We start from the raw sequence: 25,589 nt of genomic DNA on the forward strand, positions 1-25,589 counted from the left end.
CTGTATAACCATTTTAGTTGGCACCCTACTCTGTTAGACTCAAATCAGTTGAAATGACTAATTGTTTTCAGAGTTCTTTGACCAAGTTTCACACAAGGTTGATATTTGAGTGAACATGAAGTACCTCCATCACTGAAATGACACTTATTTGTGCTCCCTGTATCAACTGTGTAGTGTTCAGATTCTTCCTTGGGGGTGTGAATGAAAACAAGATGAATGTCTCATACTACTACACGCTTACCTAACATGGCTCTTTTTCTGTTTGCTGAGCCTGAGCTTATCCACTGTGAGATGGGGTATAACAGAATGTGCGGTATCTTCTCCATGAACTCACACGCCTGTTGGTGGGTGCATCCATCCAAGGCCACACAGAGGTTACTTGAAGTCCTGCTCTTCTCCTGTACATTATAGTTTGGTCTGTGGAAGCGAAGTACAGAGCTCTTTCCTCATCTTTAGACTTTTACTTGCACAAAGACAAATTTAAATCTCAAAGTTGTAGTTGTTCAGACTGAATATGCATCACTCAAACCATGCCTCTAGTTTGTAATTCCTTTGCATTTACAATCAAATCTGTACAGATTCATACATATCTCGACTGGGTATGCAGAAATAAGAATCATAGAATAGTCTGGGTTGGAAGGAACCTTCAACAGTCATCCAGTCCAACTCCCCTGCCATGAGCAGGGACATCTTCAACTAGATGAGGTTGCTCAGAGCCCCGTCCAGCCTGGCCTGGAATGTCTCCAGGGATGGGGCATCTACTAACTCTCTGGGCAACCTGTTCCAGTGTTTTACCACCCTTTTTGTAAAAAAATTCTTCCACATGTCTAGCCTGAATTTCCCTTCTTCTAGTTTGAAACAATTACCCCTTGTCCTATCACAACAGACCCTGCTAAAAAGTCTGTCTCTATCCTTCTTATAGGCCCTTTTTAATTATGGTAAAGCTTCAATAAGGTCTCCCTTCTCCAGGATGAATTACTGACTGAAATATTATGCACTACTGGAAGGGAGGGAATACCTTACAAATCTTCACTTTTTCTAAGAAATATTTACTAAAACCACATCTCATCATTCCCAAATGTACCCACACTTCAAGTATCAGCCCAAATGTCTCACACCAGACCAGGGACAATCACAGCCAGGGTTGAGCTCAGCAGGTTGCAAAAAACTATTTCTTTCACAAGAGCTAAAATCCACATTATGTAAGGATCAGTATAGAAATGGGGAGTGTCACCAAGTCACATCTTGGTCACGCAAACAAAATACGAGGAGCCTGTTCCTGCAGCAAACCAAAAATGCAAGTGGTTTCCGTCACTTTGTTCTTGAATCAAACAGCGTGAATGAAAACGTTAGGATCCTAGCAACAAAAGACTGTGCATGCACACAAAGAAAACCCACAATGATCAAAGGAGCCAATGATAACTGTTACATCAAACCCAGTGCTTGAGGACGCCACTACCTCGCTTTGCCCAGCCCTGTCCCACAGGTAGCACAGAGATCTGATGGTCATCGTCCATCTTCCCCAAATCCCTCTTGGCCCCATCAGCCCTCTTTAGCCCTGCCATCTCAGCCCAGCCATCTATAATGTACTGGAAACAACTTGTTCTTAAGGTGAAAATCTCTGTAATATCGTGCTGGGGCCATCTTGAGATAGAGGATTTCCTACTTCTTTCTGAATTTTAAAAAAGCTACCTTTTTCTTCTGATTTAAACTATGGAGACCTCGTTGCACACTTGGATACTTCAACCCATTATCCGCAGGAGATAAAGGCAGTCCTTTGAGGATTACACTCACTTGCTGCCAGATTAGCAAAAAAAATATCCTGCTTCACACCTGATCAGCTGTCAGAGATGTGATTTTGGTTCTCATCCCAGTGGCAGCGGAGATTCATGGTGCCTGTCATTTCACTAAATGTTGCTGGTGGTTCCAGTGCTTCCCAAATGCTGGGGACAAGAAAACCTTCTCAAAATTGTAACTACTCACAGCTGGTAAAAGCAATGAAAATAGGTTGTTTTAAAAAATAATACAAATTTTTTTGAAACAATTAACCATGGAGTAATTTCTCAAATAGGTTAATGCTATAAAAATAGCTAGAGAAAAAAAAAAAAAAACTAGGAGATCAAAATCCTCAGACATAAAAGCAGAGGTAGATTCTTTTGAAGGGTAGCAGTAAATGAACTGTAATAAATGTTCCAAGTACTTTCATGACTTTGTGTCACAGAAGAAAAAAGAAAAAGGCCCAAAAATCCCCCTTTTCCTTCTAAGCCAGTCCATGGCATTCAGAATTTGGTTCCAAGATGATCTGACAATGTCAGGCAAGAAAGAACTACATCTGAATGTGAATTAGTGACTGAAATAGTGCACGTTAACTGGTATTCCCCAAACACCCTACATACACTGTGACCGTAATTCTCAGGACATGCTGCTACTCAGAGGAAAAATCAACACCATGATGCATTAATCTTATGAATATTTATTGCTCACTTCAGAAATTCTATTGATGCTGGCAGGAGCTTTTGGGCAGTGAAAATGCCGAAATTGGGCACCAAAAATATGAAGTGACTACTCTCTAGAGGCACCCAGTCATCACTTTTTCTCACTAGGTGAGAAAGCTCTTATTAGATTAACTGACCTTCCTAATACCAGGTGATGAGATGCTTTCCTTTGGGGCCTGATAATCTCTAAATAGGAGAATTAAAATTATTTTCTTCCAGAGCTGCATTTCCTAATATGCTTAATTTTTCTTCAGAGCCTAAAAAGCCAGAGCAAGACCAAAAAGCTACAAAGAGTGCAGATACCACTAACGCATCAGAAAAAGCGTCGGAACAAGGTATGGGTTGGGGAACTCGGTGCTTTTTTACAGCATTTATCCCAGTCTAAGCTGCCTGCAGATGTGTATAGGAAGCAGACACTGGCAACATATACAGCTTTAGCTCTCTCATCCAACCTCCTCTCTACAGCCTCGTTCCCACCAAACCAACCCCGTTATGTGACCATCTGTAACAAAGCCTGAAGGGCATGTGCAAATTCCGAGAAGAGAGGGCACCCTCTCAGTTTAATTTCTGCCTGCGCTTTGGGTGAGTTCAGGTGCCATGAACTTCAAAAGCCTGCGTCACAGCTCTTGGCAGTTTCCTATGCAAGGCATGTGCCCTGCAAACCCTTTAACGATGCTGCGAGGGAGATGGGCACCCTGCCCATGGGAGCATTGGGAGCAGCTAGTCCTTGAGAGACCTGCTCTTGTGTGAAAGGCTCCACCAGAAACCCAGCCAACATGCACCAAGGCAACATCTTTGCTCTTACTATGCTGCTTCCTTGGGTTTTCTGCTAACACTGTTAGCTCCCAGCTCCCTTGCTCCTCGCAGCCTGGAGTATAAAGCTGGCCAATGTGTCTGCTCCCCGCTCCCGCAGCACCAGATCGCAGGGGAAGAATCACTGTGCCCTCTGTCTTCTTTCTTTTAGTGCAGCAGTGTGGAGCAGGGCACCATTCAGCCCAAAGAGAGCCATTCATACTGATTTTTTTCAGCTGAGTTGTTTTGTTTTTCTTTTGAGCTCTCTTTCAGCATTATCCCATTAAAACTGTCTGAGATCTGAGTTCTTCACTGGCTAGCATTAGGTGGTAATTAATCCACCAGACAGTTTCATGGCGATGCTTTCCAAAAGGAGAACATCCAGCTATAAAATACAAGCTTGTGCTGTGCAGCATTGAATAGGCTGCACACGGTTGCCTTTCAGTGTACGCAGCGTGTCGGGCCATCCCTGGGGATATGGGCAGGGAGGAGAGGAACAAGACTGAGGTGAACGTGGAATATGTTTTAGGGCAGTTTTTTTGTAGATAGGTGGAGAAAATAACCATGAAGGCTGTTTTTCAAGATGATGACTTGAAAGAGCTGTAAGCATGTTAACAGTTTCATATAAGGATATTTAAGATGCAAATTTTGCAGCTAGAATTGTCTCTGTTCTCACAACAGATGATGCATTTTAAAAGTAGTAGCAACTGTGGGATGAGTCAAAGATGAAATCAGCACCTCCCAGGTGGTACTCTCCCCTTCTTCCCTCAGCCAAAGCCCTAACGCTCCCTGCTCTAGCTCTGACCTGCTCCCCAATTTGCCTTTACCTAAAATTTGTCTTTCTGCCAAAAGCATTTCAGTGCTGTGGTGGGCAACACATATTTTATTCTGGTCTCGGACTCTGAATCATCATCTCTTACGTCAGTTGATTTCCATTTATATGGACTTTATTCATTCATATTTATCCATTTATATAGACTTTCTATCTGCTTAATTACACTGAGAAAATACGATGGCAAAATGGAAATGCAACTGCGACTGGCTGGTCGAACCATTTCATAGGTCTGAGACATCTGTCAGGTTGAAAGGTGTTCCTGGCCAAAGAGAAAGTGTAGGGGAAAGACTAAGGCTACAATAGGCTGTGTCAGCACTCTCTGAAGAGCGACGTAATTCTGTGTCACACAGGCACCTGGGCCACACATCCTCACAGCAACAAAGGCACTAATGGCTGCACAGGTGAGGATGCTTGTAGACATCCTGAGGAGAATGCCAGTTGCCTTAAACAGTGAGTGCTATTAATGATGCTTCCATGTGTGTCACACATCCAGCTGCAGTGGTCATAGAATCATTTTGGTTGGAAGAGATCCTTAAGATCATCGAGTCCAACCATAACCTAAATCTAGCATTAAGCCAAGTCCCTAAGAGCCTCATCTATATGTCTTTTAAACATCTCCAGGGATGGCGACTCCACCACTTCCCTGGGCAGCCTGTTCCACTGCTTCACAACCCTTCCCATGAAGAAATGTTTCCTAATATCCAATCTGAACCCTCACTGGCGCAACTTGAGGCCATTTCCACTCATCCTATCACTTGCTACTTGGGAGAAGAGACCAACCCCCTCCATGCTACAACCTCCTTTCAGGTAGTTGTAGACAGTGATCAGGTCTCTCCTCAGCCTCCTTTTCTCCAGGCTAAACAGCCCCAGTTCCCTCAGCCGCCCCTCATCAGACTGGTGCTCCAGGCCCCTCACCAGCCTTGTCACCCTCCTCTGCACTCTCTCATCCAGCTGCAGTGATCGTGTCAATATTATTACAGGGGACGCAACCCGCAAAGAGCATCAGACACCTCCAGTGCCGACACCAGCTACACAGATGGCCACCACAACCCCAACACCAACAACCACAACAACGGACCCTTCCACCACAATGCCAAAGCCAACAACAACAGCTGCAACAACCAGAACCACTACACTTGCAGCTGCAGCCAAGACTCGACCTGGACTGCACAGGTTCAAAAATATAGGTCAGTGGCATGGATGTCTGCATCGCTTTCCTCCTGACTTACAGCTTTCCTAACATTTAAGGAACAAGACATGCCGCTGAATATACCATGATTTAGTGGACATTGATTTCAGTAGTTCAATGGAGAAATATTAGGAGTGGATAAAAAAATTAATTCCAGCAGATGGGCTAGAGTTAGAATTGTGCCTTAGACATAAATACAAAATTAGTGTGTCTCACATAAACACAAAGATGTCTAGATTCTCTGAGATCAGAATTCATCTGCAGTAAAATTGTGCTTAGTCTCTATCTTTACATATAATATACTGGCATATAAACTGATTCATATGGGAGTAAGCTCTCCATCCCCAAATGCTGTCATGATTTTCAGGTGTAGGAGTCAACAAATACTTCTTTGATTCACTGAGAGTTCAAAAAATAGGTCAAGACTCATTTTAGAATTAATTTTGTGATAACTTTCAATAAATGAAAGTTGTAATATACATTTTCTGTAACAGCTTTCGATTCTTAAAAATTTAAACACTGTGAGGGAATTCTCATATGATTTATGCACACCTGGTTTTCCTTAATCTCCCCTTCTCCATTTATTCTTATTCATTAACATTGGGGGTTTTTGTTCAATGGGTGAAAATTAAAATCTCTTATTTTTAGGTTCTAGCAATGTCCACCCAGCGTACTCATCTGTGGTAGCTGCAGCATCAAGTAAGTATGGTAAAGAAGTATGTGCCACAAGGCATGCAGTACAGTGTATTTTAAGGCAGCAATGATTCAATAACCTTTCAAGCCTCAGCAAACTCAATGACTGAATCCAAGTCTGGATTTAAACTGAAAAACAGACACTTGGCCTGAATGGCAGAGGTGCTGCTCACCCACAGCTCTGGGGAAGCCTTTCTAGTGAATATCTGCTCATTTCAGCCTTGACAAATGCTGGGTTTTGGAACACTTGAGACAGAGCTTGTGCTGTTTGAATTGTGTTTTGCTATTGCTTCCTTCTGTCTTACTCTCTCAAAGGGAGACTTGATTTAGTTGTAAGATACATGATGCAGAAGGCTGCATAGCTATCTAAACTTCAGGCTGAGAGCTCTGAAATGCTGACTTGTGTTAAACCAATGCTCTTTGGAAAACCTCAGGCTGTGGTTCTGAGCTTGGTATAAATGTGATGTTATTCCTGGCATGCCACTTGTATTATTGGCAGCAGAGTGGTGGCTGCTCAGAGCTCTGCATCTCGATCCAGAAGCCTGCTCCCATTGCAGCCCACAGCCTCCAAAGCAAGTATTTAGAGGTGTTTTCCCATACAACGTGTAACTGCTCAGTTGTGCAGTGAAGTAAAGGAGAATATTTTCAACTGTTTGCAAGTTGCTGAGCATGGGGATATGATTGCTTTTGAGCGAAAAGCGAGCTGGGCCATCATTAGGTTTTATGCTCCATTGCTGTTTCTGAGTGCCTTGAGCTCAGCTTTGCTCTCACATACGTAACTGCAGCCGTCCTTGCTGCCAAGTAATTCAGAGCCAAGCACATAGCAGGTATCTTCTGGGCAGTTCGGGGCCTGAGGACAAGCATCGCTAAGTCAAATTTAACTGTGAGCCCAGAATAAGGGCAGGGGCTGGAGGGGTTAATCTTACAGAGTCAAACATGGAGGTATGTGTATAGCAAAATTTACAGAAGTGCCAACACAATTCAAGAGGATTTAAAGTCAGTGGGAATCTGCATAATTTGGTACTTAACGTTCCTGTAAACCTGGTCCTGCTCTCTTTTCCATTTCCTATTCCTGCAGGCTGAGCACTGAAGAGGCCATTATTGTCTTTACTAGCAATTAGAAAACACTGTTCGAAGTTCCTTAGTCAGTGAGAGATGCATGTTGAGAGTAAAGTTCTGGCAACACTGAAATCAGTGGGAAGGTTGCGTTTGTCTTTAAGAAGACCAAACTTTTGGTCAAAAAATGAAAAAAAAAAAGCAGCGTTCACCTTTTCAAGTCTTTCAATGGTCACTTCATTGCAATTTGGATCCATCTCTCTATACAATTTTCTTTACTGAAGTTCTAAGCATAAATTAACTCCCAAAAGATTAAAGTGATCAGTCTTAGGGACAGGTTATTGTGAGCTGGAAGAGTGGTGAAGACATACTTCTGATTTCACAGACATAATTTCCAGGACCATGTCTAGTATCTCTGTTTTCAGTATCTGGCTTCCTGAATTCTTCTGGTCTCTTATTGATTCTAAAAGAGAAGAACTGGCAAAAAAGAGAAAAAAAACCCAAAAAAACCAGAAAGTACACATACCGTTTTGAAGCTATGACACAAAGCAGTTTACTAGTTTTGTCTAAGGAGCCTTTAGGACTCACTCCTATTATTCAGGCTAGAGTTTCTGATAACGCCCTTGGCCTTAACCAGACTTTGGCTTGACCAGACAGAATCGAATGTTCTCCTGTCTACCTTGGCTCACAGGGACTCATAGATTGACCTCCCACAGGGCTTTGGTAGTTTGCCTGCAAAAGACGCCTTGAAAGTAAATAGCCTTGAAATAGGGCACAGGCTGTAGCTGCTGTTAGCTCCAGCATTTCCAGTTCCAGCCACTGGTACTGGCAAAAGTTCACAGGGGCAAGAGAAAAGCAGGACTTGCCACTTAGAGCATTAGAGAAGGGGCAAAACTCTTCTGTCCTAGCTCTTGTTATTCTTTCCCCTTTATATTCTGCTTGTCAAAGATATAGAAACAGGAGAAATATCTGAGATTCTGCTTCATTGCAGGACCCCTGCTTTAAGGCTTGATATGGCAAAACCGCTAAATGAAAAACCACTGATGTGACTAGCATGACATCTGACAGCTCATTCCTACCTGCCCTACTAATGAGTGCGGCACTTCACCAGTGCAGTATGTGGTCAGGGGTGATCCTGGGGGAAAGCAGAAATGGCAGTGGGCTTTGAAAGCAGATGCAAACTCTCTCCTGCTCAGGGCACAACTTTAACTTCAGCCACGCTCTGGTACAATGATGATTTCTGCCTCTTTCCAACAGCAGTTAACCAAGCACGCTCCCAAGGGCCACCAACCCAGTTGCCCCCTCCTGTCCCAGCTCTTCAGGCAATCCTTTCTTGCACAGCTGCTTGAACCCTAGATGAGGACTGGGAATAAATCCAGTGCTCGTGTGAACACTGCAATCATCAACCATGCCATGATCCTCGGTGCCACGCAGAGGCCAGACTGAGCGGGCACGTGGGGCACAGCAGGAGTGAACAGTCCCAAGGCCAAGCACAGACAAAAGGAGCATAGATAGAAAGCCAGGTTGCGGAGCACAGGGTAGACATGGAATTAAAAATGTGGCATAAAATACTGCTGATACTGAGCTAATCTCTCTCTTACCCCCTTGTAACCTGTTTCTACTGACCTTGTAACTGGTGCTATATACAGATTCGGGCTTGGTTGTGGGAAACCCAAAACAAGCAGAACTCTTAGGCTCAGAGTTAATTTTCTTCCACCTCATTGGCACATACCGATCTCCCGCATGGAAAATGTGCCCTGCACAAACCCACACAACGCTGCTGCACAGACAGACTTTTCCCTGCACAGCCTGAGAATTCAGACTGGGCCAGCCATCGTTCACCTGGAGCCAGAGGTACAAGCTTACAGAGTTTAAAAGCCTTGCCGGTTTTGGCAGATGAGCCTGTTATTTTCTTAAACAGGATCTCTTTGGCTTCTGGAGTTTACAAGGTCTCCCAGGACAACTCCTAGAAATCTCATCAAAGGGCTTCCAGTGCCCTGTGAAGGGTCGAGTTTGGGTCAAACACAAGCTATTTGCTGTCATATAATTTTGCAATATCAAGTTCCCAAGGAGCAGCAATTCCTATTTTCTGAGGCAACCATTCAAAATGGTCTCATTTATGATATCTTATTGATAAAAATGTCTCACGGGCTCCTGTCCAGTGTTCACAGGAGTCAGCTAGAACGTTCCCACTGATTTCAGCAGGCTTTGGAATTAATCTTTCTGGGAAAATGAATGAATAACGGCTTGTTAAAGGATAAGTCTGTTAACAAGCTTCTTGAGAATAATTAATGAAAGGCATGATTAAAGACGTGGTTTTCATCTGTAAATGCTTTGAGCCTTTAGTATTTTTGAACAATGAGAATTTAATAACCCAATCACCTTAAAAAAAGCCTTTTGTGTAGATGGTGGGGAAGACATTTCAGACACATGAATTCTCCCACATTATTTTTGTCATTGCCTCATTACTTACAGTCTGCCTGCTTGCTTGTGTTCACTCATTCTCTGCAGAAAGGATAGACTCTGGTCTGAGGCATTGTTTTGGTTTGTATTTTTTTGTTAACCTTCCTCACACAACCAGGACAATTGGATGGTACTGAAATAGAAATAAACATAGATAACCAGTGGGAGTGAGAGAAAGAAAATTATAAGGGAAAGAAAATCACAGCAGTAACTACAAACCTTTTAAATGCAGACCAGAGACCTGTACAAGTAATATTCATAACTGAATGGGATGTTAACTAGGCTGATCTATATGACAGACTGAGCAAAGCAATCCTTTCTTAAGTTGGGTCAAAATGTGTGGAGTTAACATCAGAGAAAGTATATTAATAAAAGCTTTCTCTATATGAGCCATTAACTCTGACAGCTATAAAATGAAAGTCAGTGAAAAAAAACAGTAGCAGTAGTCCTGAAACAAACATGGTATAAATTGCCCTTTTCCATTTTAATGTCTATTAGGACAGGTTCAGGCTGCACAAGGAAGAGGACAGAATACAGGTATGTCTTAAATTAATAACAACCAGTAATTTATATTGCTAGAATACTAGGAATCTTGTATTTGAGATCCATGTACTAACCAATATAATATTTTGAAAGCATTCAGGGGAACTTCCACCTCTGCAAGCAACAGAAATATTTTACAACCCGATACGGGTAAAGACATTACAATCCCTTCTCTCGTTCCTACCCGTAGCTAGTTCTACCACTCACCTCTCTTGAGTCATACAGTAATGCTCTGTTTTCCACTCCTAACCATGTTCATAGTAGGGTGCAGTGGGAGCAGGTAACACACTGGTTATTGCTTTTAGGGAAAAAAAAAAAAAAAAGGAAAAAAACCCCTGGAATAATTAAAATTAGAATTGTCCTCAAAATAGCATTCTAAAACAATTTATGAAGGTTTTTTACAGCATCTGCTGTTGCAAAATGAAAGGGGGACTTTGCGTGTGCGTACGTTTGGAGGATGAAGGCCTGACCCTGAGAGGAGACACATGTTTTCAGTTTCCAGCATCTCAGGACCCACTACTAGTTGGTCTAGTGCACAGGTGTATAGCTACACTGCATAGCACCTACTAACATTTAAACTCTTCTGTTCTGCTTCTGCCAGCCTCTTTCAACTTTTTAATTTTTTTTTTTTTTTTTTTTTTAAATCCATAGTTTCCATTTTCCCTTTCCATTCAGTTTGAAAATGTGCAGAAAGGCAGTTCAGGGCCACCACATCCCTTGTAATCATGCTTCTCTCTCCTCGGCTGATGTCCTCTAACCTCTCACATCTTTGTTGGCTCACACAGGTCTCCAGCGCCAAGAGCCTGTCGCTGCCTTCCGGAGGGCTGCCGGCTCTCCAGCCCACCTGGGTGAGCAAGATTACTAGCAGCAGATTTTATGCTCTCTTTCATAGTTTTAGCAACTCAGAATTAGCTCTCAAGCAGTAAGGCACATCATTTTCGTGTGTCCTGGAGGAGGACCAGGGCAAGCCTCAGGCACTGCATGCCCACTAGCAGCTTCCTGAGTGTGGAAGGCAAAGGACAGCTCAGTCACTGGAGGGCTGTTGTTTCAGGCCGTGGGAATCAACATCTACCACAACTTTTGCACTTTTCCTTATTTGTTAGTCAAAATGAGGAACAAAAAAACAGCTCTGTGCAGCCTATCTGGTCTGCGATCAAGCTAAAGCTTCCACTCCTGTTGTTGCCAGGAGCCTCCAGGCTGATTGTGGCTTTAGAGATCACCTTTAATAGTGGGGGTAGAAACATCACCAGTACTTTCCTTCCTCCTTGGCTGTGCAATTCACCATCCTTTCCAGAAAGCAGGCCCATCAAGTGGGCATGCAGCAAGGCCACCAACTTCCTGGGGCAACAGACTGCTTGGTGCATGTACAAACACTAACTCTCCCTTGACAGCAAAATTTCTCAGAGATGGTTTTTTTCTGGGAGCAGCCAGAGCAGGGCGAGCGATGGGAGCCAGGGTGACATCAAGGCAGGCAGGGATGTACCTTGCTGACAAGCGCTGCAGACCCAGAAAGCCCCAAGAAGAAGAGCAGAGCAGGTCCGGTGGTGGTACCTGGGGCCAGCCGACAGCTCAGGCTGCCAGGCAAGTCCCCAGCAATGAGGCAGATCCGACCAACTGAGGCAGGACACCAGACCACCAAGGCAAGGTCAGATCAGGATTAGGGTAGCAAGGTACAAAACTGAGCACAGATGCAAGGAGCAAAGGCAAGGGTATATGTTTACATGATGTCCTTAAGCAGCACGGGTGGAGGATCCACAGATGCTTCCCACAGCTCTTGCCCACTGTTGCACTCTAGCCTGGTCCAGAGCAACAGAGCTGTGCTGCAGAGGAGCTGACCTTGAACAAACCCCCAAATCCCTGGGGAGGGAGAGGCTGCAGTGCTGGAGGGTGTCCCAGGGCCCTGAGGGCTTTGGTGAGAGCTGGGAAGCACTAGAGGAGTATTGCAACAGGAGAGAGCAAAGTAGTCTTTGATGTTGAGGTTAGAGGACATTATTATGCAGTAGGGCTTTCTAGATAATACAGGCCAAGTAAGTCTACCCAGCAATCTCCCCATCAAAATGACAATTTGTAGCTGACCTAGTTGCAGCATACTTAAAGTGGGTATACTGCTCCTCCTCCTGAGATTTACTCTGTTCCCTCACTTTTATACCTCTCTTCCTTATTTCTGTCTCCTTTTCCCTCTGGTTTCCATCTGTGTCTCATATCCTTTTGGCCATACCAACATCACAGCCATTTCTTTTTTTCCTCACTCATGTTTTTTTTTTGGTCCCCCAACTCTCTTTGCTCTTATCAAAATCAAGTGCCCACCTTTAGAGGGGAGACAGCAGGTCAATATTTGCCTCTGCAGAACAGCAGAGCAAATATGTTGCCTGTAAACATGCCAGTCATGGCACTGATTATGTGACACCATGTATAGGGCAGGGATAGCCTGTGGTGAGAATGGAATGGGAAGAGCCCTAACATTTGGACCAAAGGGTGTGCTGGTTAATCCTCAGGCTAGCCACATCTTCACCAGAGAAACAGGGTGATCACAGTGCTGAGTATTGTTTAAATCAAAATCAGAGTTTGACACCACCTAATTGCTTAAGGCATCTTAAGGTCCTGCCAAAGGTGAATATAAAGTACAAATTTTCCACCATGAATGATTCTGTTTTCTCCATCACAGAACAAGAAGGTAAAAACCTACAAACACATACTTGCTATACTCCCAATGAGTCCTGATCTTTTTTCAGCTCAGGTTTTGGCAGCTCAGATGTGCTGTCTCTAAGCGGCCAATTTTTCAAATGATCAAAGGGAAATTCCTGAACAACTCCTTGCTTTACTGGAAAGAATAGTTGTTTTTCTTGATCCTACCGAGCGTGCACATACTGCTCTGCAAACAACAGTGATCAGTTCTGCAGGTTTGGCCGGGCTGTCGAGGAACTTCTCATCGGGGCAGGTTAGCAAGAGGGTGTGCTGGGAAAACACCCACCCCAACACACTAGTTGTCTGCACAGCCTCTAGATGCACATTCTTCAGAAGGTCTCAACTCTTCCAAGCTCTTAACAATGCACATTAATACTCTTGAAATCCCATACTCAGCCCAGAACTTTTTTCAAGACAATTATACTGAAGAGTTGTGGTGGTGGTGTCTTTTATTTTTTTTAATGCCAATCTTGTAGTATTTTAAAAACCAAACCTTCATTTTTATAGGCATCATCAAGTGAAAAAAGAAAAAGCCCTAGCGGCTTATAAGAATAATAATTTCCTTTTCAGATATGCATTTCGTCAAGAGCTTTCTTTGTTATGTGCCTAGGACTACATGCAAGAAAGTGCTTTTGCCTAGATTTACAAGTCACTCAGGAAGCTGTATATTCTACATGTTTGCAGCCAGCTACCCAAAACCCTTAGCACTTTTCCAGTGCTTTTTCTCATTAAGAAGGAAAAAAACAAGGGCTTTCTCACCACGGTAAGTTTTAAAAGAGTATGAGAGTGCTCAGAGAAGCAATAGACAGCTTTCACCCGTAGGGGTTTGGAGAAACTAGAGCACCTGTGGTCATGGAGTTGTAAGTAGTTCTTGAGAAGAGTGAATCTCAAAAAATTTCAGCATTGGTCTTACTGACAAAAAAGCAATTTTTCCTGAAGTTACGAAAAAGCATCTGCATGTTTTTTGAGCTTAAACAATCAGAGAAGTGAGAGGAGCCTGTGCTGCAGTCACTGAGGACTGACCCTGGCAATGAGCCACCAGCAGATGCAGACCTGTGACAAGTGGGACAGGCACGTTCCCTTGCTCATGTCCTTCAGCTCACATCCCTGCTTATGAAGAAGAGCTGGCAGATCTTTGCACGGCTCCTTGGCTGGTTTCATATGCAGTGCAGTTCCTACTGCTTTCAGCACCTTTTCCCCCTCACAGAGCAACATATTTGCACAAAACACCAAGAAGTGAGGAGTCTTCTTCACTATTTGTTCCACAGCTGGTTTTTTTCAGCTGGTCAGGCTGAAGAGTGGCTTCATATGAATCTTTTCATGTAGCAGTCACTGGACGCTTCTCTCCCTGGCAAGGGTGAAACATACCTTTGAGCTGGTTTGACTGAAGTCTGATGTTCTTCACAGCGACATCGTTCAGGAGACACATTGGCCACTCTGATAACAAATGAGCAGCAGCTCTTCTGTATGGATAGGGTCATCCTGCTCTGAAACCAGGACCTCTAGCTCCAGTCGCTGCTGTTTCCTCATGACTCCGCTGAGGGATGTACAAAATTCTGGCAAACTCCCTTTCCCAGGTGGATTATAAACTAGGAATATTCCTCCTATCTTTCCTGCTGTTTCCTTCCCCATTACCCAGGCCTGCCCTTTCTTCACCCTACTTCTTCTCCTAAGCTGAATCACAGCAAAACTTCTGTGTATATCATGACTGACTTCTCAGCCCTTCACTTCCCCCAGTTTTTAGATTCTTCATAGGGTGTCTAAGCAGTGCTCAACATAAGGAGGGAAAGGGGTCTGGAAAAATCACCTTAGGTGTGAAACATGACGGCGTTCCTCCCACACTAAGGGAGACCACACATCTTATTCAGCCATCCATCTCGTGCAACAAGTCTCCCTCCCAAAGAGAAGCTGATAGCTCCTCCCTGGGATGGCAGCCTAAGGGCAAAGTCACTAGACTGGAGGACACTGGCAAGCTCACGACTTTTTCCAAACCTACATTGTGCTTCACCCATTGGCTCTCGTCAAGAGCACACCAGCTGCCAGTCTGGGTAGGGACACTCAGGCGTGAGAGGCAGTATGGATTCAACGGGCCTGACATGTCTTTGTTAAACCCTCTGAACAAACCTGGAGATGGGCTGTCAGGGGCCAAGGATCTCACTGGTGCTCCTTGGTACCATTCTTGTCCTAGTCGGCTGCATGGGGCTGTAGCCCAGAGCAAAACATCACTTTTTGGGAAAGCTCCTCAGCAGGTTCCAAAGAAAGACACTTTGGGGTTTATTTACGAAAGCAGCAGTTTTGGTGAAGTTTTCCATGCCTGATAGGCTGCAAGCAAAATTTAGACAAATTCTTTGTTTTGGATGGGTTGAGGGGATAGAAAAACCATAGATGAGAGGTACTTGCAGATATTCAATGAAAAACAACCTAAGCCAAGAAAAAGTATACTGAAGTCAGTATACTTGCCTCAGTATCGATGCAATTTAGAGGAACAAAACAAAAACGGATCTGAAGAGGCGTATTTAAAATAATAAAACATATAAATGCTCTAGAGGCAGTGATATGAGGCTCCTAAATATGGCCTGAAATGTGCACATAAAGGTTTCTAGGTTTACTGATTTCCTTAGGTCCTAGTTGTTCACCGTATGATTGTTCACTCTCTAGACTGAGTCAGAGCTTTGTAATCTCTAGTAATTCCATTAATTTTCAGTAATAATTTTTCTTCTCTTTCATGTGTGAAAGCAGTGGAAACAGACTTGTGGAAACCTGGACTGAGCCTTTTTGACACAGGTAAATATTTAAAGCATCCAGTAACTTGTCTGGGAATAACTGGTTTCCATAACACATGGGGAAAGCTAACCCTATTCATCAGGCCCATGACATTGCTGATAACAATCTCATTTTAAGGAGTAATTACAGTATATAAAATACTGTTTACATACATACAGAGGCATACAGTTTACATCTTAGTAGTTAAAATTATTCTGCGCTTGCATACATCTTGAGTTCCTGCCTAAAGTAGGAGCAGAACAGATGAGCTCTAGAAAGAGTTGGCAGGTACACTGCAGGAAATGGGCTCAAACCACTGAAATCCATCTGTAAATAAGGTATTTTGGGAATGCCACAGTTGGGATAGCAGTCTAGAGTTGCAATCCGTGAAGGAGGTGACAGATTATTCTGATGTCAATGTACTTAGGAAACACATTCAGATAAGAAAGGGAGATGAGCGTAAAGAATGAATATCATTTAAAATTTCTGACATGTTAGCCTTAAAAATTGATATTGTGGTTTAACCTGGCAAACAGCTGAACACCACACAGCCATTTGCGCTCAGCCCCACCTTCACAGTGGAATGGGGGAGAGAATTGGGGGGGAAAAAAAAGGTAAACCTCCAGGGTTAGGATAAAGACAGTTTAATAGGACAGAAAAGGAAAGCGAAAATAATAACAATAAAATAATACACAAAACAAGTGTTGCTCAATGCAATTGCTCATCACTCACTGGCTGATGCCAATCCCATTCCTGAGCAGCAATCACCTTCCCCAGCCACCTCCCCCAAGCTGATATGCTGAGCATGATGTCATATTGTATGGAACATTCCTTTGGCCAGTTTGGGTCAGGTGTCCTGCCTGGTTGTGACCCCTCCCAGCTTCTGGTGCACCCCTCGCCTTCTCATTGGCTGGCCAGGATGAGAAGCTGAAAAGTCCTTGACTACTCAGCAATAATTAAAACACCAGTGTATTATCAACATTATTCTCATTTTTAACTCCAAAACACAGCACTATACCAGCTACTAGGAAAAAATTAACTCTATCCCAGCTGAAAGCAGGACAAGTGACAATATGGAGCTGACAACATTTTTATAATTACTGATGAGTGAAGGGGAAAAAAAAAACCCTACATTTGTAGCAGGCTCAAGTAGCAGCAAGACCCAGACTTGCACAACTCTTAATCAGGGACACTTACCAACTGCAAATTCTACGTGTTCAATATTTAAGGGATCCCTTTCCTCAGGAACATTTAAAGCAGGCTGCACGAACTACAGGCCAGTTCATTACAGGTTACTCTCTCTCTTACAAGTGGCTGGACCATCCAACATAAGATGTCTTTTCCATCTCTGGCTTTGTTGCTGGAGAGGGAGGTACCGATGGCCCTTGTAAAGATCATTCCCTTGAACACTCTGTTTACTTCAAAGCTGAGGCATGACTAACCCTTGCACTGGCTGTGACGAGCAGCACAGCCTGCGTGCGTTAGCTTGCAAATCCAGTGTCAGCAGCTGCCATCAAAATTTGCACCATCCCAAACACAAACAGATCTCCCTTCTCCAGTAGCGGCAGTCTGAGCCAAAGAGAGGAGGTGTTTCTATCTGCTATAGCTTAAGCTTTCAGTGTGCTTATTTAGAAAAAAGCTACAGCACTAGCACCAGGGGTGCAGAGGGGTACTTTGAGGCAGAAAGTGAGAGATTGCATTAAATGCAATGAGAGGCTGGGCATGCGGGAAGGGATGTTGTATTACTAGTTTCTCAGCAACTGAAGTGCCTGCGTAGACTAGTGTGATAAAGTCTGATGAATTCAGATTGTCACTTCAAAGGAATGGTTTCTGGCGTGGATGCAGTCACTGCCGTCTTACTTAAATGAATGGGAAGTTTAATCAGGATGGACAGCTGTGACAATCAGTGAAGGGAACTTTAATTAGCATGGAGTAGACTGCCCATGCAGCGAGCTGAAATTCCCATGGCAATAACAACATTAAATTGGACTGGCAGAACAGGGAGGCCCATAGAAACTGACCACCTCCCCAATTAGTTGGGGAAGATTATTTGGTGGGTGACCTTGTTGTCATACTAAGCACAAATCAGCTAGCTGACCTACAACCTTCAAGAACTGGTAATTGCATTGGCAAATAAAAATGAAAAGTGCTGCATCGCCTACACTTGGGTTTTCCATACCAACAAAGCTAATGTCAGCTGTATGCCCGGCTAAGGAATACAGATTTTATTGGATGCAGATAAATGCATGAGGCAGATTACTATGAATTATCTACCCTATACAATTTAATTGCTAAAATGAATGATACATGTTAATATCTAATTTCACTACAGTGTTAAATCCACCTACTTTCTGTTCTGCAAATAAGGCAAGTGTGGGGAACTGCACATTTGGGATAGCAAGCTGGCACATGTGAGGTATGTGGTGCACAAGCTGTGGGACAAAGCACGTCTTTGGTCTATTACTGAGGAACTGTTATAGGCCCATGGAATTAAAGCCTGTACTGGAACATACAAACTCAGGAGGGCAAGCCACCCACTGTTTCAGGTTTTAAAGAAAAAGAAAACCACAATCATTCTCATCCATGTGCCTGACAGAGGCTACACAGAGGTCCAAGCTATTACTTCCTTTGTCTTTCTCGCTCTCATGTCACCGATAACTTCTACATCAGATAAAACCGCCATAAGCCAGCACTGCCAGCAAAAAGAGCCGTTGTGCCTCCAGCCACCCTCTGCCCAGGCACCTACGTGGCCAGGGCTAAGCTCTGTCAGTGGGCTGGTCCAGCCCACCATTAGCCTTGTTCTTTCCTCCCAGTTTTAACTCCGCTCTTTCCTCCTTGTCATTGCGTCCCACCGAGACCAGGCAGGCACGGAGGCCGGTGGTGGGGCAGGAGCAGGTGGGAGGGTGCCTGGCCAGAAGGCGGCTCTGCCTTTGGGCAGTGGGGCTGGTTTGCACTGCCTGAAAGTGTCTGTGGGACTGTGCCTGCAGGCATTTACACACAGGCAAAGCAAGGGCAAAGTGGGAGCATTGCCAAATCATACTGCTGAGATTTTTCCCCTCCTGGGTTTGGGAGGCCATGGCTGCTGATGGAGCGTCAGGGATGGAGCCCAGCCTCAGCCTGCAAGAAACACTTGGCCCTGTGGCCTCTTCCTTCAAAGTGCCCTCCTGCAGTGCCCGCTGCCTTGCTTTACTTTGCCTGGCTGCTGAACTGCCCTTCTTTGCATTTATCCAAGGAGGAGTCATCAACACACACCAGCCTAAGCCCAAAGTTTAATCTCTGCCTCTAAGGCTGTCTTGTTTCCCCTCCCTGTGCTGCTGATGCTTCCACCTCTTGGTGACAGTGCCTCTCCAGGTCACACTCATGTCTTTCCATGTCTGCAGCTGATGGGTTTGCTCTCATCAAGTATTTTCAGTTAAAATACTCCTCAGTCACCCACATTCCACAGTGCCTCACATGGCAGGGGGTTTATCTCTCAGGAGCAGCAACTTCATCTGTACAGGATTTGCTTCATGTCCTTCCTCAGGCAGATTTCATCCCTGGCACCAAGACTTTCAGGTCTGAGACAGGTCAGAAGTGTTTGCTGCAGCAGATGTTACTGGACGGAGCTGCTTTTCATCTGTTCCAAAACCATCGCTTTTCCTCGGTCAGGAGCCAGTGCCCAGCCTCAGGCAGTGTTGCCCAGCATCACCCCGCTGCCTCTGCCCGCTGATGTTCCCCCCATCCAAACAGGCCTCCTGTAGGCAAGCACACACCCCCAGGAGCCCTTTCTCCTGCTACTTGCCTGGGAGCTTGTCCCAGGTGTGCAGAAGAGGGGCAAGAAGAGGCACAAGCCAAAAACGTGCTGTACAACAGCTCCAGGTGGGAGGGATGAAGCCAGCTGGAGCCTGGCTCCCCAGCCCACCTTCCAACAGGGCCAGCCTGCTGTGGCCGGAGAGGGCTGGCTCTGCGAACTGGGCTTTTCTAGCATAAGAGCCAGTGTTGGGATGGGTGGAGAGCCCCTATGCCCTGACCAGAAAGTATCTGCTCCAAAGCCTGGGTAGGAGCACAGGGAGGTTGTGCCGGGGGCTGCAGGCTCTGCAGGGCACCATGTGTGTGGTGACAAAAAGTAACACCAGCCAGGGAAATTCTCAAACAAATCACACAAAGAAATCACTAGCTCTTGCCATAAACAAAGTAGGGCTAATCTTTGTGTCCTTTACCTATTTCATTCATTCACAACCACATGGGCTCCTGTACAAGGTCAAGCCCAGCACTCCGGCTAGCTTACTGTCCTTTGCCTAGACAGGCAACAGCAGATGCCTGAGGACGAGCAAAGCAGAGGGAAACCACACAGTGCTGCTGTTAGCAGGTCTGTTTAGTCCCTGCAGTAGAAACTTTCTTCACTGGCAGCTGAATTAAAAAACAAAACAAAACAAAAAACCATCAAGAAAACAACGAGAAGCCAAAGCAACCTTTCTATCCTGTAAGGATGCTGTAGTGTGCTATAGCTACCCAGCGTGGGACCAGGCATCAGGCCAGCTTTACGTTAGGCACTGCATACTCAGACTTAGTACAAGCTTGGCCGTGACCCAAAACTATGTGTAGCTTTCAGCATGCGGGTGTGAGGACTCAAGGTAGTTGTATTTGCCCCTTATGAGGGGTGGATCATTAGACATAACTGGAATGGAAATAGCAGTAGTGATGGAGGGAGCTAGAGCTGGTATTTCCCCCCATTTTCTTGGCTATTTTCTGCATTATTATGGCATGGTCATTAATATCTTCAGAAGCAAGCTGAGGTGGTACATGCTCTCAGAACTGTTACACCTCCCATCATATTTAGGTGGTGACCTTCACTGATGTCCTTCTGCCGCCTGCATTCTTTACATACACCTGATGCTTCGCTTGCTCGTGGCTGGCTGCTGTGGAGAGACAAACTCTGTGGCATCTAGTAATTTCTCGTCTTTTTTCTACACTAAGCTCATGCTTTCCAAAGTTACCTTTTTACTGTCTCTCTGAAGTGTGTAGTCTTTCTTTGACTTATTTAGTGATGAAGATTTAAGGAAGCCTTCCTCCTCCTTTTTTTGGTAAAAGTTAATATGCACTTACAAACATAATAAGCCATTCTGCTGTTATTTTCATGAACTGTTTCATTAGCGAGCATTGGTTTGGGGCTTGCCTGATCACTGCTGTCTCTTCTGAGGATTATCCCAGCTAAATTCCCTTAATCTTGTCATGCTGTAGTGAAAAGAAACAGCTCCTTGCCCTTTCTTGGGAGGGAGATGCTATACTGTAGGAGACTCTCACCAGACATTCAAGTCATGGGTAAGTTTAGCATTTTCAAACCTTCTGATGCCAGCCTGATGATGCCCTGTAAGTCAGTGCATCTCACAAGGACATACTCATGTTCCCAAGGCTATTACCATCCAAACACCTCAGCTGGGACTTCAGCTAAAATTTACTAGTGACCCATGAGACTGTTTCCCATGACTGGGCTGTAGCTCCGTGCCACCATTTACCCTGTTTCTTTTGTGCTTTCCAAAATAACCCAGCCCTTTCAGAGCACCTGAGGATCTGTGGCTTGCATTACATTGCAGCCCCAGCTGTAACATGGTGGGGGTGAGTCGCTGCCGGTGCCTTCCTCTCCAGACAGAAAAGTAATGCGCTAAATCTGTCACTCGTCTGCTTCGGACGTGCAACCCATTGTAAAGCACAGGTGAAGCATGGTGAGCAAGCAGTGGAGCAGCACTGGTTCTCTCAGAGGCAAAGTGCTGGGAGGTCACCACCCCACACCATGGCCACCAGCCTCCGCACCTGAGGAACCCTCTACTTGTGCATGCCGCTCTCAAGCCCGTGCAGTGAGGGGATTGACTTGCAAAGAGGAGTCAAAGTTGGTGCTTGGAGAGATTTGGTGGCACTTCTAAAAATGCTTCCACTCTCGTTTTATCCTAGAAGTGACATAGGTCAAAAAAGGTAAGCTCCAAGGATGTGCTCCCATCCTTGTTTTCCTCCCAAGTCAATCCTCAGGCCAGGGGGAACTCTGCAGCCACTCCATTGCCTGCTTCCTTCCAGAGCAAGGGCAGCCGCCAAGCACACACCAACAGAGCCTTTCCTTCCTCTCTCTAGGCTTCAGTTCAAAGGAAAAATTGAATCCGAAGCCGCTGGAGTCCATCTCCCAGGGGAACCCAAGTACGTACTTCAGAATTAATTTTATAATTAAGCAATAACATTTTATTAATTACACATTGCTAGAATGCATTCTAATTAAATAGCAAAATATAAGTTTTCAAGAAAGCCAGAGAAACTCGAGGAACACATTTTTCCCTTGCAGAGGAACAGTGATCGCTCTCCGCTGGCCCCTCTCATACACATAACTGGTTTTTGCTTCCACAGGGGAGGAAATAACAGCCAAGATTTATCTTACCTGGGTGGGGAGATGGTGGCTGCTCACCGCTGCCTTTTCCCAGACGGTATCAGCTCCACGTTCCTGGGGTGCAGAGCTTCACTCGGGGACTTCAATGGTGGAGGACAGCAAACCAATGTGTTGCGGCCAGGGTTAGACGAGCGAGCCCTGCTGACCAAAGCAGGCTCCTGTAGCTGTGCTGAGTGTGGGCACCCTTCCCACCGCAGTGGGTGGGAAGGAAAGAAACCACCTGAGAAAGGGACCCAGCGCCTGCCACAGCAAGGAGAGAGGGGAGCATGGAGGATCCCTCCGTCCGGGGATGGAGATGTAGGTCCCTGCTCAGAAATCTACAGCCCTTTATAATTAAGTCAGATTTGCCCATTAACTCATCTTTAGATGGGGCCCAGAGTAGAAGGAGAAAGAGAGAGCAAGCTCTGAGTGGAGAGATGGGGTCGTCTGACGCCTCCTCATGGGAAGCTGACCTGGAGAGGGGGCTTCACCCTCCCACCAGTGCCTGGGTCCTCTCTTGCCCATCCTCCAGCAGCTGAACGCCGTCTCTCACAGAACTGGCATTTCAAGGACTCTTTACATTAACTACTGAACCGAATGTCTGCGCATTCCCAGGCACTGCTCCTAATACTTTAAAGTATTTATTTCCTCTATCAAAGATGTCAAATACACCTAAAACTGATACAGAAATAAGGGAAAGAAGAAGAAAATGGGAAGCATTTGCCCTACAGACCCCATTGCACTGGAGGAAAGCAGAGCTCAGTGTAGCAGAGACACAGGCAAGCACAGCTGTGTTTCCAGCAGTTGAACTGAGATAAAGCACACCGGAATCAAAACTCTCATCCCGCTGATACCTCTAGGACCATAAAATCTATAATTCAGATCTTGTCTCCTTGCAAATCAGAAGGCACGCAGCTCCCTCCAGAGCACCTTTCGCCTGTGCCCTTGCAGAGTTCCACTGAGGTCCCAGCACCAAAATACTTCTGCTGTCTGAATCCTCCCCAGAAATTAAATCTATGTGTAAGTGTATGTAAATCTTTGCATGCTCAGACCCTGCTGGCTAACAAACTCCCATTTTCCACATATAGACTGCATGGTGTAGCTCCCTTTAAAGGACAGGAAATTCAGGAAAACTTGGCTGTTAATTGAGGTATTATTTGTTGTGGGTTCCCGGCCTTGCCTCATGATACACTGTGAACGAACACGGTTCTCAGTCACGCTTCTATAATCCAGCATTATTAAAATTAGAAAAACAGACAGCTACGGGAGAAAAAATTGAAGGTAATGAGATGGGAGACAGTTGCATAAGCCAGTAAGAACAATCAGCGCTTTGTAGCCTTCGGGCTACCTAATGATTAAAACACACTATTTTGGACAGTCTGATTGATAGGAGACATCATCGGAGGGAAATCAAGAGATGAGGATGACCCGGACACCAGAGGGGGAAAATGTTAATTAGCGCTCTAGTTAAGCCACATTTTGATCCGCTCCTGGTCACAGTCCAACCAATGAATGTTTTACCACTAACTTGCAGAGAAGTAAAAGCAGGCCAGCAGTGATGAACACAGCATTCACAGAGGACAAAGGTTAGGTTCATCTGTGTAATTAGAAGGAAGAGTTTGTCTGGGTGCAAGCATAGCTTTTCTAGAATATTGCTTTCAGCCCAGAGAGCCACCATACAACAGCACACTGCTGCTGCTGTGCACGCAGGTAGACGCCTATAGCTACATGTGAAAAGAGCCCCCGCTCAGTCCAAATGCACCAAATGTAATCATCATCGCTGATGTTAGCTCCAGACCAGAATGCAACTGCTGAACAATTCTCATTCAGAAGCGCAGTGTTGCCAGGAGTGCCGTCAGCAGCTCCTCAGAGACCCCACAATGTCCTTTGTCCCAGGGTGCATCCCGGGCACCAGGGAACTGAGCCTTCCCTCCCTTCTGAACAGCATTAACATCACATGTGAAGACCTGTTCCTGTTATGTCTATCATACCAGTTAAGCCCATAAAACTGTAACCAAGGAAATCCCTGCAGCCTGTGCTCTGCAGGTAGCCAGAATACAAAATCCAAAGGGCTCGGCTGGCTTTACAAACTTTCTCCACCCCTGGGCTGAGAATAAAGCAGGCTGAGCCCAATCTGCATCTCTGAGGACACAGGACATGAACCAGCTTGCTCCTGCACAGCTGACCTCTCCTTCACAGCCCCCAAACGCAGTGCTCCCAGACCGAACCCTGGGGGCAGCTTCTTGCACTGTTGTCACCCAGCCAGGCTTGGATGTTTTGTGGGAGAAAATCACACAAAGGACAATGTTTACCAATGAGCAGGACAAACTTGAGCCCCCAGCTGTAACCTGGCTTTGCCAAAGGCTTTTTGGTAGAGTTTGCTCAGCAGGACAAGTCACTGGATGCAGACTTTTTCGGCCTTTGCTCCTCATGGGAAGCACAGCTATCAGAAAGGAACAAAAATATTTTCCATGGTTCTGTGTCTCTCCTCAGATTGCAAGGTTGATTTGTCCTTCTTGATGGATGGGAGCTGGAGCATCGGTAAACGTCGTTTTCAGCTCCAGAAGCAGTTCCTTGGTAACGTGGCTCAAGCCCTTGGCATCAGCAGCGCTGGTCCTCTGATGGGCATCGTTCAGTATGGGTAAGAGCTTCTCGTGCAGCTGCTCCCATCGCCGTGGGGCACGACTGCGCACTCTGGCAGCTGTAGCTCTGCAGCTGACCGGTGCTCAAGGTCTCACTCCAGCTCACACCCAGGAAGCACAAACGGGTCCTACAGTGTTTGTATTTTTGCATGTGAAGTGAAAAACTGACAATGGCTTTCATTTCTCCTTTTAGCGATGACCCTTCCACCGAATTTAACTTAAAAACTTACGTCAGCTCCAAGGATGTAAGAAATGCCATTGAGAGAATCGCACAGAAAGGTGGACTTTCCAACGTTGGTAGGTGATGGGCTGTTTGCACGTCCTCAGCTCAGGGACGGCTCCAGAGCTTGGGCTGTGGTGATCCCACACCTCCTCACTGGGTACAGAGGCTGTGACTGGATGGTGCTCAGCTCTACAGCAGGGCTGCGGGACGAACTGTTCCCACCGTGACCTGTCTGCGTTAGTCCAGGGTGCTGTGAGTCCATCACAGGTGGACAGAACTTACCTTTCTCCTCACAGGCAGGTCCCACCAACATGTTGGGGACCCTTGCTAACCCAGCTTGTCACCCCCAGCCCATCTGGGGCACGGTGAGGGGGGGGATGTGGTTTGGCACACCTGTGCAGGAGGGCCCAGGATGAACCGGCACCAACAGCAGTGACCTCCCCTCCGGCTCACAGTCACAGAAACAGCTTTCCCCAGCTCTCAGCAGGGCTCCAACACTTGAGTCAACCCTCTGCCTACCGTTTTGTGAGATACTATCAGGCAGAGTGCTTCAAGGCCTGTAACTCATCCTCAACTCCTCTTTTATTCCAGGGAAGGCACTTTCTTTTGTCAACAAAAACTTCTTTTTGGATGCTAATGGAAACCGAGGTGGAGCACCCAACGTGGTTGTAGTGATGGTGGACGGGTGGCCAACAGACAGAGTGGAGGAGGCCTCCAGGCTGGCCAGAGAATCAGGGATCAACATTTTCTTTGTCACTATTGAGGCAGCTACTGAAAGTGAGAAGCGGAATGTTATTGAACCAAATTTTGTGGACAAGGTAC

The 25,589-nt window shown here is 45.5% G+C and overlaps 1 protein-coding gene across 1 annotated transcript in view; it reads left to right on the top strand.

Annotated features, from left to right (window-relative positions):
- The window catches only part of VIT (vitrin), a 51,651-nt gene that overhangs the window by 22,720 nt on the left and 3,342 nt on the right, over window positions 1-25,589 (top strand). Inside the window, exons 7-17 of the mRNA XM_065631844.1 lie at window positions 2,750-2,830; window positions 5,103-5,309; window positions 5,960-6,010; window positions 10,022-10,060; window positions 10,160-10,216; window positions 10,852-10,914; window positions 15,488-15,535; window positions 21,617-21,679; window positions 24,396-24,543; window positions 24,738-24,841; window positions 25,359-25,585. Coding sequence (XP_065487916.1) covers window positions 2,750-2,830; window positions 5,103-5,309; window positions 5,960-6,010; window positions 10,022-10,060; window positions 10,160-10,216; window positions 10,852-10,914; window positions 15,488-15,535; window positions 21,617-21,679; window positions 24,396-24,543; window positions 24,738-24,841; window positions 25,359-25,585 — 1,088 coding nt within the window. The remainder of the gene's footprint in view (window positions 1-2,749; window positions 2,831-5,102; window positions 5,310-5,959; window positions 6,011-10,021; window positions 10,061-10,159; window positions 10,217-10,851; window positions 10,915-15,487; window positions 15,536-21,616; window positions 21,680-24,395; window positions 24,544-24,737; window positions 24,842-25,358; window positions 25,586-25,589) is intronic.

This window comes from Caloenas nicobarica, chromosome 3, assembly GCF_036013445.1.
Source record: "Caloenas nicobarica isolate bCalNic1 chromosome 3, bCalNic1.hap1, whole genome shotgun sequence".
In the NCBI taxonomy this organism is placed as follows: Eukaryota; Metazoa; Chordata; class Aves; order Columbiformes; family Columbidae; genus Caloenas; species Caloenas nicobarica.